Source organism: Seriola aureovittata, chromosome 14, assembly GCF_021018895.1.
Source record: "Seriola aureovittata isolate HTS-2021-v1 ecotype China chromosome 14, ASM2101889v1, whole genome shotgun sequence".
In the NCBI taxonomy this organism is placed as follows: domain Eukaryota; kingdom Metazoa; phylum Chordata; class Actinopteri; order Carangiformes; family Carangidae; genus Seriola; species Seriola aureovittata.
The window spans coordinates 14492388-14505712 of NC_079377.1; the positions used below are offsets into that span (position 1 = coordinate 14492388).

General features: G+C 44.6%; 1 protein-coding gene across 6 annotated transcripts in view; it reads left to right on the forward strand.

Annotated features, from left to right (window-relative positions):
* The window catches only part of zmiz1a (zinc finger, MIZ-type containing 1a), a 99399-nt gene that overhangs the window by 66688 nt on the left and 19386 nt on the right, over positions 1-13325 (forward strand). For 4 of the 6 annotated variants that reach the window (XM_056395043.1, XM_056395041.1, XM_056395040.1 and 1 more), the window contains 2 exons: positions 2015-2128; positions 5597-5702. In XM_056395043.1, the coding sequence (XP_056251018.1) occupies positions 2015-2128; positions 5597-5702 (220 nt within the window). Of the gene's footprint in view, positions 1-2014; positions 2129-5596; positions 5703-10853; positions 10989-11017; positions 11563-13325 lie in introns of those variants that run through there. The other 2 variants (XM_056395045.1, XM_056395044.1) reach the window with 2 other exon arrangements.

Consider the following 13325-nt stretch of genomic DNA (forward strand, 5'->3'; position numbering starts at 1 on the left):
TTATCTAAATAGGCTCTCACTGCCTCAGTTCTTTTACTTTGATTGCATATAGCAATGTGCTTGACGTCAAAATCTTGGATAGCTTTTTTTCCAAAATGCCAGCTTTTTCTTGCATGAGTGAAATTATACTACTGGAATTGGCGCTACTCACTTCCCAAAGCCTCCACAATTACTTTCTTAGGCGTCACTGATAAGCCCTAAACAGCCTGAGTTAACACATCGAGCTTAATAAATTCACTAATTGTAGTTTGGTTTATATACTTCTCAGCTCTGGCTGTAATAGAGCTCGTAGTAAACCAGACTTCAAAGGCACAGAGTTAGTCAGTGAGCTCTGAGCTTGTGGTGGCTCTGCCAGCAGGGTGTTGTTTTGGTTTGGGGAAAGCCGCTGGCAGAGAGCCAGGTGATATGCTGTTTTTCATACAGCCAGGTAGGCGCTGAGCAGCCTGATCCTTGGCTGGTCAGAAACGTGGGGGTAAGTCAGTCCATCATCTCGCAGAGGATAGTCTGTCAAACGTCTGGCTCTTTGTCTGCTGAAACTCCATCACTGCTGCTGCTGTTGCTGTTGCTGTTGCTGCAGCCCCCTCCTCTTCCCCCCCCCACCACCTCTCTCTCTCTCTCCCCATTTTTGTCCTCATCCAACCCTGAACAGCAACAACAACAAGAACAGCTCAAGCCCCATCCTCCTCCCGAAACTCAACGGAGCTGTTTCACTCTGCTGTCCTCCCCCTCACACCAGAGTCGAGGTTGTCAGGCAGAGTCGGTGGCGAGCGCTGCAGCAGGAGGAGCCGTGACTACAGATCTAGACAGACAGCCCCTGCTGTGCTAGTTCTGATTCCTCACGCGCTGGAGGCTGATACGCCTCCCATCAAGCAGCAATAATGCCAGATTATATCACTCATCTAGAACAGGCTCTTCTCCTCCCTCTCCCTCAACAAGAGCATCTCTCACTTTTCCCTCATTCTCCCCGCTTCTCTTCATCATCAGTCAAACCGCTGTGAGAGTCCGCAGCTAACTCTATAATGGCTAATCTTCACATCACAAAAGATGAGTCACTCAAGGCCTCTCTTCAAGCTCATGATATCATTGGAAGCTCTCTGAGATTTTCTCTGTGGGCGGGTTCCAGGCCTGACATGTAAGACTGCGTTCGCACCGAAGAGCCCTTTTGTCGCACACCACCGAAAAGCTGCCCTTTCAAAAACGCTCACCTCTGCTGCCCCCTAAAGACAATAGCTCTACCTTCTCTGCAAGAACACACAAAACAAGATGCTTCAGCTCCAGATGAGAATAATAAATGCTTTCAAGTGGGCTCAATCTCGCCGACTGAACAAGCTGTAGCTCTGCGCCATTTCAGAGCCATTAACCTCCTGAGCTGTGAAGAAAGGGAGCCCAATTTTAAAACCGCTTATTGTGTCCTGCCAGCTTGAGTAGCCTTCAGACACTGGGAAGAAAAGACTCAACTGTTTCAGGCCTCAGTGAACAAGCGAGAGAGACAGACAGAGACTGAAAGAGATTAGACAACACACCAACGGCGCGTATTGAATCTGCACACATAGCTGCCAGGACCAAGGTTGTTTTCTTTGTGCGCAGCCAAGCCAGCCAGTGGACTTCTGGTGCCGAGGCTCTGTTACATTCTGAAAACAGGCAATGAATGAGGGGAAGAGAGAGAAGGAGGATTGGAGGGAAAGATTTGGTTGCTGTGTGGGTCATGGGGGTGAGAGCCGGGTGTTGCCAAGAGAGATTAACAAGAAACACTGGCATCATTGTTGATATGGGTGTGATCTTCTTCCCACAATGCACCAGAGCTCTGAGTGGGCGTACATTGGAAGGAGTCAAGGTCCTCACAGGGTTGTGCAGAAACACAAGACATTAAATCAAGGCAGTTTGGTGGGAGAGCGCAAGGCTGCAAAACTATTTGGTGTCAGTGTTTTTCCAATTTGTACTTAATGTGAAAAAAATAACGCTCATTATTTCCCATTGTTTCTAATGGCAGTCTCTTTTCTCTGTGTTTGCACAGCACTTACAGAACCCAGCCAACTTCCACTCAGCAGCCACAGAGCTGCTCGACTGGTGTGGAGATCCCCGGGCCTTCCAGCGACCTTTCGAGCAAAGTCTCATGGGATGTCTGACGGTACGCAAACACTAATTATGGTTTTCGTTGGATTTTTCAGGTACTTTTTAGGAGACACAAGCAAAACAGTAATTAGATTTTGGATACTTTTGAAAACATGGAGAGAAAAAAAAAAAAGATGGATGTGTCCACTTTTAGCTGAAGCCTTTAGCCTAGTTTTAAGGTGCTGCAAGTTAACCCAGACTGTGCAATGGCTGAAACAAGATTCATATGATATTCATATTCAAATTTGATATGGTGGCATACCTTTTTTCCCCTTCAAATCTCAGTAAAAACAGTTAGTAGCTGGCTATAGTCGCACCAGGTCTGTGTCCAGCAGTTATCCAAGGCAGCTGCTCAGGCCGTCAGGGGCCAGCGACAGAGGTTAAAGTCCTTGTCAGAGACTGCTTCACTCCACTTTGTGCTCTTCACACACACACACACACACACACACACACACACACACACACACACACACACACACACACACACACATACACACACACACAAACACACACACACACGCACGCACATACACACACGCTAAAAAGAGGCTTGCACAAGACTGTGAGTAGCCAGTCACCTCTGGCTAACGCCTTTCAGTACCACTCATCGATCTGGACACGGGGCCAGAGAGCTGGCCTGCACCAGGTGTGTGAAAAACACACACACACACACGCACACACTCATACACACATGCACCCACGCGCACACTTATATACACAGTCACGTCTTTGGAAGAGGCTTTAGAGCAGAGAATAGCAAGTTTCACATGTTTATCGCTCAGATCAGTCTTTGAAACACTGAAGCAACATTGTCCCCAGCTGAGGTGGTAGCGTGAGCAAACAGATAAATGCTCATTAATGTGTAAATCACAATAAAAGCCTCTTAAAGGCTGATAAAGAGCTATACAATGGAGCCCACCACTGAGATCCCTCTCAGCATGGGGCTGCTTCCATCAGCTAAATTGTTTCATCAGACTCGCAGAGCAAACAGCTTCTTATCTGGAGAATTACAGCGTGCAACAAGTCCATGCATTCTTGCGAGGATTTTGTCCTTGTGATGTTACCTCGCTGGTTATGTACCAGAGCGCTCAATTGAAATTTAAAGATGACTGTGCATCTCTTTGAGTCATAGTCCCGTGATATTTGTCATAGCTGAATGAAACTAAATGTATGCCTCATCTGGAGAGAGACGCATGTTCCCTCTAGCTTGTTGTGCATGTGGAGGTCATCCTCCGCTCCCTGATGGAGTATCTGCTCCAGAGCTAATAAAAGATGACATAACTGTCAGTGCTGCGCTATTAGCTCTGTCTGCTTGACAATCTGTGGGTTTTTTTTTTTCTCTCTCTCTTTCTTTATGCATAGTGTATCAAGAGTGTGGGCGATGTCAACTGCATTATGTCTGTCCCACAGTTTTCTAAAATTACCCACTTAACTCACCAGGAGCGGTCTCTCACGTGCAACTGTTTCAACAACAAGCAGAAATAAACTACAAAACAAATGCTTTGTTTTTCGCCGGCAAACAGATAAACAAGCGTATGAATGGCCCAGTAACCCTCCAGCACCTCTTACAGCGCTACAGCTGACAGGAATATGGGCCTGGATGTACATCCTCAAAGGGAGATTAAGCTGAAAAAGGCTTATGAGGTGAAACACTGTTAAATCCATGTTGAATCTATGCTAGCCTCTGTAGCTGGCTGTGTGCCTTGTACAAACTGTTGGGCAGACTCAGTCACGCAGGAAATTAAACGATTGACAACAGCGTGATTCGCTGCAAACAATGTCAGAACCGCCATTGTTTGCATCATATGGTTGGGTTGAATAGATTATGTTATGAAGTATTTATCCCTGGGATGACATCCTTGTATCCTCTGAACAGTTTCAAATAAAAGAATTACGTGATTTACTGGAACTGCAGAATTGAATATCATCGTCCCTTGATTAAAACAATCAAATAAGCCCTATTTATTGACGTAATCTCCATAGCTTTTCACTCAGTGCTCAAGCAGCCATATTACCTACTTTATGATCACTGCTGGCTGTTATGCTGGTTCTCTAAAAGGCACCCCAGCTGACCTTGTTAACGGTAATGTGTGTTTTGAGGTCAGGGAGGAGTTGTCATCTGTGAGCAGATAAAAGCGAAGGGCTTTCCCTCCTAATAATGATTTACCCCCGTCTCCCAAGTCCTGTTTAACATTACTCAGTGTCCCCTTTAACATTATATTAGGGTCCGGGAGGCTCCTGTTTCATGTCCCATAAATGCTTAACCTCTTTTTGAAGTCATTAACACAAAAGGATCATTAAAGTCCTACAGCCGGGGACTGGTCCTTCTCAAAAATGGGACGCAAAGGATTTTTTCTAACCTTTGTTCACCCAGGGAACACTTGATGCTGAAACATACTTTTCTTACTCTTTTTGTACTCTGCCTTCCTAAACACTCACTTAGTCGCTGGTCAGTTCGGCTGACCCGGCAACCTTTGGTTCAGGGGACAAACTCTGTTCACACTGGGGCCAGAACGGGCTTGTTTGAGGATAACCTTTGAGAGACTCCGCTCGTTCTGCAGAGCGACTGTGGTTTGGCTCTCTCACCTCTCTTGGAGGTTGATGCAGTCATCAGAGTCATCCTGACTGTGGATCACTGGAGCAATCCAGACTGCAGACTCCACATTAATCTCACTGTGTCTGTGTGTGTGTGTGTGTGTGTGTGTGCGTGTGCGTGTGCGTATGTGAGTGTGTGCGTGTGTGAGTGAGCGCAACTGTTTATAGTCTGTGTTTCTGTCTGAAGATAAATGAAGTGGTGCTCAGAATATTAACACAATTAACTAAGTGAAAGGATTATGATGCATTAACTATGACTTAGTGTTTATTTAGTGTTTGATATAAGAGATCAATATTTTATGGTATTGCATAAGAAAGCACTGTTTACCCAGGTTAAAGAAAGACAGACAGACAGAGCTGCTGAAGTGAGTTGTTTGTCGATTTGTCGATCGATAGAAAATTAATTGGCAAATATTGGTACACAAATGTTTAGTACTTTCAGTCATTTTTAAATCAAAAAATATCAGATATTCTCACCTTTTTATACATTTGATCTTCCGTTTTTGTTTTTGTTTTGTTTTTTTGTTTTTTTTGTTATATATGACAGTAAACTGAGAACAGCATATTTGCGGTTTAGACTGTTGGTTGGACAGAACATCAACCTGTGGACAAAATCATTAATCAATTAATAAAGAGAAGCAGATCAATTCATAATGAATATAATAGTTATCTGTAGATAGTACGTTCATTTCACATTATATGCTGAATGATGTGAATCCACTGAAGATATTCTTTGGTAATTGATCGCCGCCTCTCTCTTAACTTCAGAATGAGCTGCATCTGCTTTTACCTGGTGCTTATAATGATGTAATTAAAATGATGCAATGATGAACTTATTAGATGCCTGAAGGACAGCAGCTATTCTCATGATCCACTGTTCTTTCCCCAGGTGGTGAGTCGCGTCGCTGCTCAGCAGGGGTTTGACTTGGACCTGGGCTACAGGTTGCTGGCTGTGTGCGCCGCCAACAGGGACAAATTCACACCCAAATCTGCAGGTCAGACCCACCGCTCTACTAAAACGCCAGCACGTGCATGCTCATGCATCATCCCATTTACTGCTGTCTACTTGCAAGACAGTGGGCGATACGCCAAGCCCATTGTTTGCTCACACTGCATTTATTCATTTTTTTCATGATGGAACAATTAAAACAAATCGCTATATGTCTTAAAGTCATGATCAAGTCAGGGAAGTGTACCATGCCATTACTCTGCTCCGGACATGACTGAACAATGAAGCTGCTTATTATGTTTTGAGCACTATTAGGATGTTTTGTTCTCAAGACAGAGAATCTAATAATGATACTAACAGACAGTTTAATTTGCAGATTATTTTTGTTCCTTTCAGCACTTAAAGACAAATAAAAGTGTCTGTTAAAGCCCTCATGAATCTGTGGCTTGGACATTTTTGATTTCTACAAACGACTGTGACCACAGACATCACACAGAAAGCCCATAGAGCATTATAATGTCAGATATTTTTAGTCCCCATTAAACATTAATGTGCTATTGAGATGAGCTGTCCGGGTGGTAGCCTCACAAAAACAGTCTACTCAACAGTCTGTCCGCACAAACCCACACTCGCATGTGCAGTGTGCGTGCACGCACACACACGTGAAGCGAGGGAGAGAAAGAGCAAGCAGTAATGCTATCCTCAGACATTTATCTATCAAATCCAATTTCCCCCCAATCCATACCTCCCCTCCCCGCCTCACACAGTCCTGCAGGAGCGGCCTGTTCTTGTACATTTGTCAAAGTGAAACGCGCAGAGGCGGCAGAGAGGAGAGAGAAAGAGATGGATGGCTAGAGAGGTGTTGCTGATGCGTGCTGGACCACTCACTCTGCCTGACAAAGACCTGACAAAGCCGTAGCCATCCAGTCAAAACACAGATAAACCTTTGTTTGGCAGTTCCATAAGTAGGGGTAGTGAGAGTCAAATATTTTGATTAAACTGTCTGATTTCTTTGTTTTTTCTGACAAGGCAAACACATCGCTGTTTCCTAACAGGAAGTGCAGTGACAGTACTGACAGTAACATTTTGAAATGTTATCCCATAATTTCTCGTATGAGCTGCAATGTGTTGCAACTGAAAATGCAGAAGGAAGACATGTACGACTCTCTGCCGTTTTTGTGCTCACATGACCCTATGATATGAACATTTGCTCAAGCTGAATATCCTCTTTCAGTTGTGGTGGGAAGTGTCTTGTTGGGAGGAACTTAAGTGGGCAGACAGACGTCAGCGTACAGTATTGATTGTTGTATTTCTCTCTCTGTCTGTGTTCCTGTGTTGGGATAATGTGATTGTTGTCCAGGCATGGCTCGGACTGGCTGCCTGTCTGGGCCCAGCTGACAGTCAGAATCATCCTCAGGCCTTCTGATGGTTCTGGGATCTAATAGAAGACAGAACTGGGTTTCAGGAAGAGCTGTTTATACACCGCGGACAAATGGGAACTGTGGTGTAATTATGCGCAATGGGGGGGGGGGGGGGGGGATACGATGCAGACAGTCATCAAATGAGGCAGGCAGGCTGTCGGGGTGGGAGGCAGATGTGACTCAGGTCAGGTCTTACTCACTGAGCATCCGTCTTACCTCCCTTACAAGGACGTCTGTCTGAAAAAGCAGACGAGAGGGCGACAGAGGAGACGTGATGCACAGCTGAACTCAGACAGACGTGTGTACACTCATACAAATGCATCAACAGAGAAGCAGTTGTGCTCTGGTAGCTCTGCCTGTATGGTCATATTTGTGTGTTTTTACTGTGTGTGTGTGTGTGTGCGTTTGTCTGTGCATGCCTGAATGTGCGTCTAATTGTGCAGACCCTGCACAATCTTCTGATAGCCTGCACGGCGACACAGGGCCGCAAATCTGACACCTGAGAGCCCAGATGAGGGCCAAGGAGTCTGGGATGCTCTGTGAAAGCCTCCTCAGGGGGGGAAGAGGCAGGCTCTTAAGACTGCGGATCAATCTCGCTGACGCTTTCTTTCAGAACATTGGTTAAAGAGGAAATTGATAAACAGTTTGACAACCTGAGTTGTTGCGAAATTAAGTTGACGTGTGTATCTCTCGCTACAACTACAAAATCCTGTTGTTGCTGCAGAGTGCACACAGATTCAAGGTGATGTGGTTGAACAGGCAAGTTACTAGAAATGAATCACTGAACAACGTATTATCTGTTTGCATGCGTTTGTCAGTGTCTTCACTCAAAACCTATGAACAAGCAAATGCCCAAAGTTGCACTCCTCCCTCTATTAAAGTATAAACTGCTGCCCTGTGAGACCTGTCGACTGAACTGGAGAGATTTTCAGCAACAGCAGGCTGCTGCTGATGAGCTGTCTGGAGATTGTGACCCTGCAGTGAGGCCTGGGGGATTAGTGTGTTGCTCTAATCTGGAATCAGCCAGTGTAGAGATTTATCTGCTGTTAGGCGAACTAGCATTAGGACTGTTAACGCTCAGAGCCAGCTAGGATACACAGCTTTAATGCTGTTAGCATGCTAACAGTGTTAGATTTAGTTCACTCTCTCGAAAAGCGCGTCTTCCTGATTTTTGTGTAGCCATGCTTTGCTTCGTTTTCAAATGCCGTGCTTTTAAAACCCTTTGTCCATTTGTAAATCTTCTTAGAGTGTATGTTTTCCTCCTAATAATCTGTAGTCTGGTACAAGCAGACTTCCAGCTGGGCGGGTTCATTAGATAATAGGTGTGCTGCTGCCCTACAAACACACACAACCCTAATAGACTCTGAGCTGTTCGGCTACTGTGAAGTTCAGCAGACAACAAATCAGATTAGCCACATAATCTGCCAAGGGTTTTAGTGTTTCCTTCCTCAGTGAATCTGTCACCAAGTTCATAACAGTTTCTTGTCTCTATTTATGAAGCATAAGCTCCAATAATAAACCTGCAAAAACCCCTTCTACTTCATAACGCCCTTCCCTTTATATTTTGAAGTAACAATGAAGTGAGACTCAGATTGTTTTGAATTGATTGAATTTTCAACATGACTTGATGTGGTCTGCGTTCGAAGTAACTTAGAAACTCATGTTTAAGTCAGACACAGGTTGATGCTTGTTGTTCCTCAGTCTTGCTCAGAGAAATAATGATTCCGTCGTTTAAGCTTGCGTCGTATGTTCATATTTATTGCTGTGGTTAAAAAAACTATAAAGCAGGTGATTTTAAAGATCCTTTTGATGTTAACAAGTGATAATCGTCTTTGATGTTTTTTTCTGTGTGAGAGTAGTTTCCCCTTTTCAGCTGATTGGGAAAATATGATTAACAGAGCTAAGCTTTGTTCTGAGATGGTTGGTAAATTCCCCCCACCCACTTTCATCTGATGTTTAAAAAAAAGAAAAAAAAACTGTCCCAGCAGAAGTGCAGAATTGTCAGCACTCAGTCAGTCAACACAGCATGCTCACAAGGCGATCTGGTGTTTCACATGTGGAAAAAACAGCCACTCTGCTGTGTCAACAATGACAGAAAACTTCCAGGGTGTGGCTGTAACTCACCCCATGCCCTGTGACACACACACACACGTACACACACACACGCACATACACACACACACACACACACACACACACACACACACACACAATCACACAATCACACAATCACACACGGCTCACAAAAATACTTCACCAGCCCATAACTCCCATGATTCAGCGAGCAGTGCAAGTAAATGAACAACTGAAAATAAGTGCTCCCATTAGACTCTGTGTAGACTCGTTGCACAGTGTGTGAGTGCCTGCAGACACACACACACACACACACACACACACACACACACACATTCTGACATGACTTCCACTCATCTGTCTCAGTTTACTTTCACTTGATGGATTTTCTCACCCCCTCTTTCCTTCCATCTTTGAGCTGTGTGTGTAGAACTAGGAGGAAGGTGTAGGCATCCTTTGTTACTGACCCAATCAACCTTACAGACTTTTATATTTAATTACTGCTGAGTAAGAGCAGTGCGCTGAATTATTAACAGGAAACAGGGTTTATTTTTAGAAGGCAGGCCTCTCCTCTGACACTCTCCAGTGGTTCGCTTTTAGATGATGAAACCCCTTTGCAACCCAAAACTACCTTCAGAAGTTTACTATTAAGTTTATAGAAATAAAGCTCATGGGGAAATACTTATGAGGGTAGTTGCATTTGCTGCCTCTGGCTGATTGGGTCCTCTATCACTTGCTACTTAATTGTTTTGGTTCACACAGTTGCAAGTCAATTCATTTTGGTAATATCCAAGCTGAGCCAGCAGTGCAGTTGTACTCAGAACACACAAGACTTTGTTCTTGTCAAAACCGGATGAGCAAATCATTTAAATCCTCCTTTTGTTCAGGGTTGACTGATCTGGCACCCACACCTCAGGACTCAACCACCATCAAACCCCCCACCCCACCCCACCCCACCCCCAACCCCCGCCCACCCGCTTCCCATCAGGGGCTTTTGACACACCCTTTTCATGTTATATTTCTGCCCAACAATGCCTCCGTTGTGTGTGTGTTTCAATTCTGCATGGGATATTTGTGAAACTGTTGATGACTGAGTGTGTCTGTCACACAAAAGCCACACAAAAGCCAAGTTCCCTCTGCTGTCACAAGTGGGCTTCCCCACTCTTCGGCTGCACAGCACATCTCAACGTTTAGGTATGGGGAGAGAGAACAATGAAAGCTTTCCCGTCCATTCATCCAGATTGTTTTTTTTTTTTTGTTTTGTTTTTTTTTTGTTTTTTTGTTGCCATATTGGGTTATATTGGGGGCAGGCGAAGAGAACATGAACTCTGATTCACCCTCAACCTGCGTATTCTTTGATTCAGTTGCACTCAGATATTCTGCTAGCCTCTGATTTGTCTTGTTAATTAGATTTACAGAGTGGCCTCTGATGAAGACAGGAAGACATTGTCAGGTCAGACTGTCCTGCAGTCAGGAATCCCCTCTCTGATAAAGCTTATATCTTACCACTTGTCAGACTTTGAATAGGGCGATCTTAACATCTCGTACTTTCTTCTTCTCCCACTTCCTCTCTCATGCATTGGCTTCAGGCCAGCCTGCAAAGCATATTAAGCTCCACCCATTTATGCAAGTTTGCAGTCTGAGCTTACAGACTTTTTTTTCTTCTTCTGTTTTTTTTTTTTTTTTTGCCCTTCCTGACAAATGGCAGTCGCATTGCTGGATTATGCATGTGTGAATGTGTGTTTCCGTCTGCACTGTCTAACAGCTTACCGAAACAGGGCAATGGAGCGCTAGACAGACTAAGCTGAGCACATCAATAACAGCACCTCACAACTGAGGTGAGAAGCACTGGAATATCTTTCCTTCTCTATCTCTGCTACTGTTTGTCTGCGTCGGCTCGCTGTCTTTATCTCTTCTCCTCATCCTCCCTCCTCTTTGGCTGTCTCCTCTGTTCCCTCTGTCTATTTCTCTCCCTCCCTCCCCCGCGCTGTCTCGAGAGTGTGTTGGAGCCGGTAGCAGGTACAGCAGGAGCCCATTAGTGCAGAGCCCTGCTCTGATTGGATAAGCCGGAGAAACCGGGAGACTGCCTCTGAATAATTGATGTGCATTGTGCAGACGCTGGACAGGGGAAAAAGACAGATCAGAGAGCAAGGGAGGAGGAAGAGAGTGAGCAAAAGAAAAGAGAGAAAGACAGGAGAGCAGAGAGGAAGTAAGAAAGAAAGAGTGAGCAGAGTAAGGGATATGTGGAGAGAGTGAGAGTGATAAGGCGCAGGCAGGAGGCTTGGAAGCAGCAAAAGCTTTAAGAGTTGCCACTGGCCTCTGCGGGAACAGGAGCATTTGTGACACTTGAGTCTTTTCTCTGCGCTATGAAGGGAATGAGATGAGATGTGCAGGGACTTTGCTTGGCTCTGGGTAAGTGTGTGTGTGTGTGTGTGTGTGTGTGTGTGTGTGTGTGTGTGTGTGTGTGTGTGTGTGTGTGTTTGTGTGTGTGTGTGTGTGTGTGTGTGTGTCTGCTGTCCACGTGTGTATCTCTGCACAAATCTATTTGGCATCAGTGTTTCTGCATGCATGGGGCAAACTCAGGGGTTAACAGAGGGCAGCTGAGCAGTGTGTATACATCTAAATGATGCACTAATTGAAGCTGATTTAGTTTGGTTTTCTCTTGAAAGTATAGACTCTTAAATAGTTTTAATTCAGAACCATGACTGTCAACTGTGCTGTTACATTGTTGTGTCTGTAATTTAGGCCACAAATAATATGGGCTTCTATGTTGTTTGGCATGCTGTTGTCACTGTAGTCTAAATCACTGGCCACTCACACAAGACAGGATCAGGACAGATAGGCTGACCACAGGTTGACCTACATGCTGTTCTGTCATAGGGTTATTCTGAGTGGGGTTTCATCTGTGCGCAATGTGCACAAGCGTACATTGATGATACGATTTGTTGTTTCATTTTTGGCTTATTTACATGGGCTATGTGGGTCAAGGTTACAGCTGATACTGCAGTTAAGGTTTGGACTTCATGTTATGACATTAAAAGAGTCAAGTTTAAAGTTTGAGGTGGGTTTAAATTTGGTTTATTTTGAGGGACTTGTAGGTTTTGCTCAGGGTTTCGATATATGATTTGATTCTGAAATTATTCTTTAGCTCATCACAAAGTTAGAGGAACAAACATATGCGTGGTTTTGCCTGTTTGCATTTAGTTTTGATGACATTACACGCTTATACAAATGCCATAATGGCTTGCACACTCATTTCCATTGTTGTCCGTCATGATTTTATGAGGCCTGGTGACCCGGCAGCATCACACATTCTACAACTTCATCTAATTTCCGACACCTGAGGGAGCATGTATGTACGTTGATGTTAAGAGTGCAAGTGTGTGTGCGTTAATGTTTCTATAGTCAGCAGAAGATGACCCACTTTTCCACTGTGGATCCTTTTTTTTTTTTTCTTTCTTTCTTTTTTAAGTTGTTGACCTGCGCTTGGAGCCAGAGCTTGTCTGACTGTCCACTCATTAGGAGAGAAGACGGAGGGGGAGGATGGGGAGTGTAGTCATGGAAGGACAATGCAGTTAGATCAGTGCACAGAAAAGCTTTTTTTTGTTGTTTGAATCTTCCCATGGTGGTTAAAAGTATTTAATGTACCTCTCATTGTGAAAGGTGGCTCATAAAGCGAAACAACACTTCCTTCACATGAATGGGTAAAGGGCACTCGGGCAATAAAAAGCGACATCATGCTGTAGGCTATTCAATCAGTGCTTCATCTAACCTTAAAACTGACAGCTTCATTAGCAAGTGGCTCTTTGCAAACCATAACAGAATCTTCCACTGACCTATGCAGAAAAAACTACAACACAATACCACTTCCAGCTTGCTGTTGTGGAGCTTCAGCACTTCCTGTTAGCCTGTGCAGGGTTTAAACCGCCCAAACCGTCTGCATCCTCAACCTCACAGCCACATGCAGCCGCTCTGCCCCTCTAGCCTTCCTCTTTCCTCTCTGGCCCCAACGCTTTCTTTGTATCACTTACTCTACACACTTTGGTGACCTCCTGTGACTGCACTCTGAGTACTTCCCCATCGGGCCATTTAGTGACTCATTCATGACATTTGACTTTGAACTGTATGTGTGCGGCCTGTGTTTGTTTTTGCAGTTGGTTTCTGCTTTTTCTGTG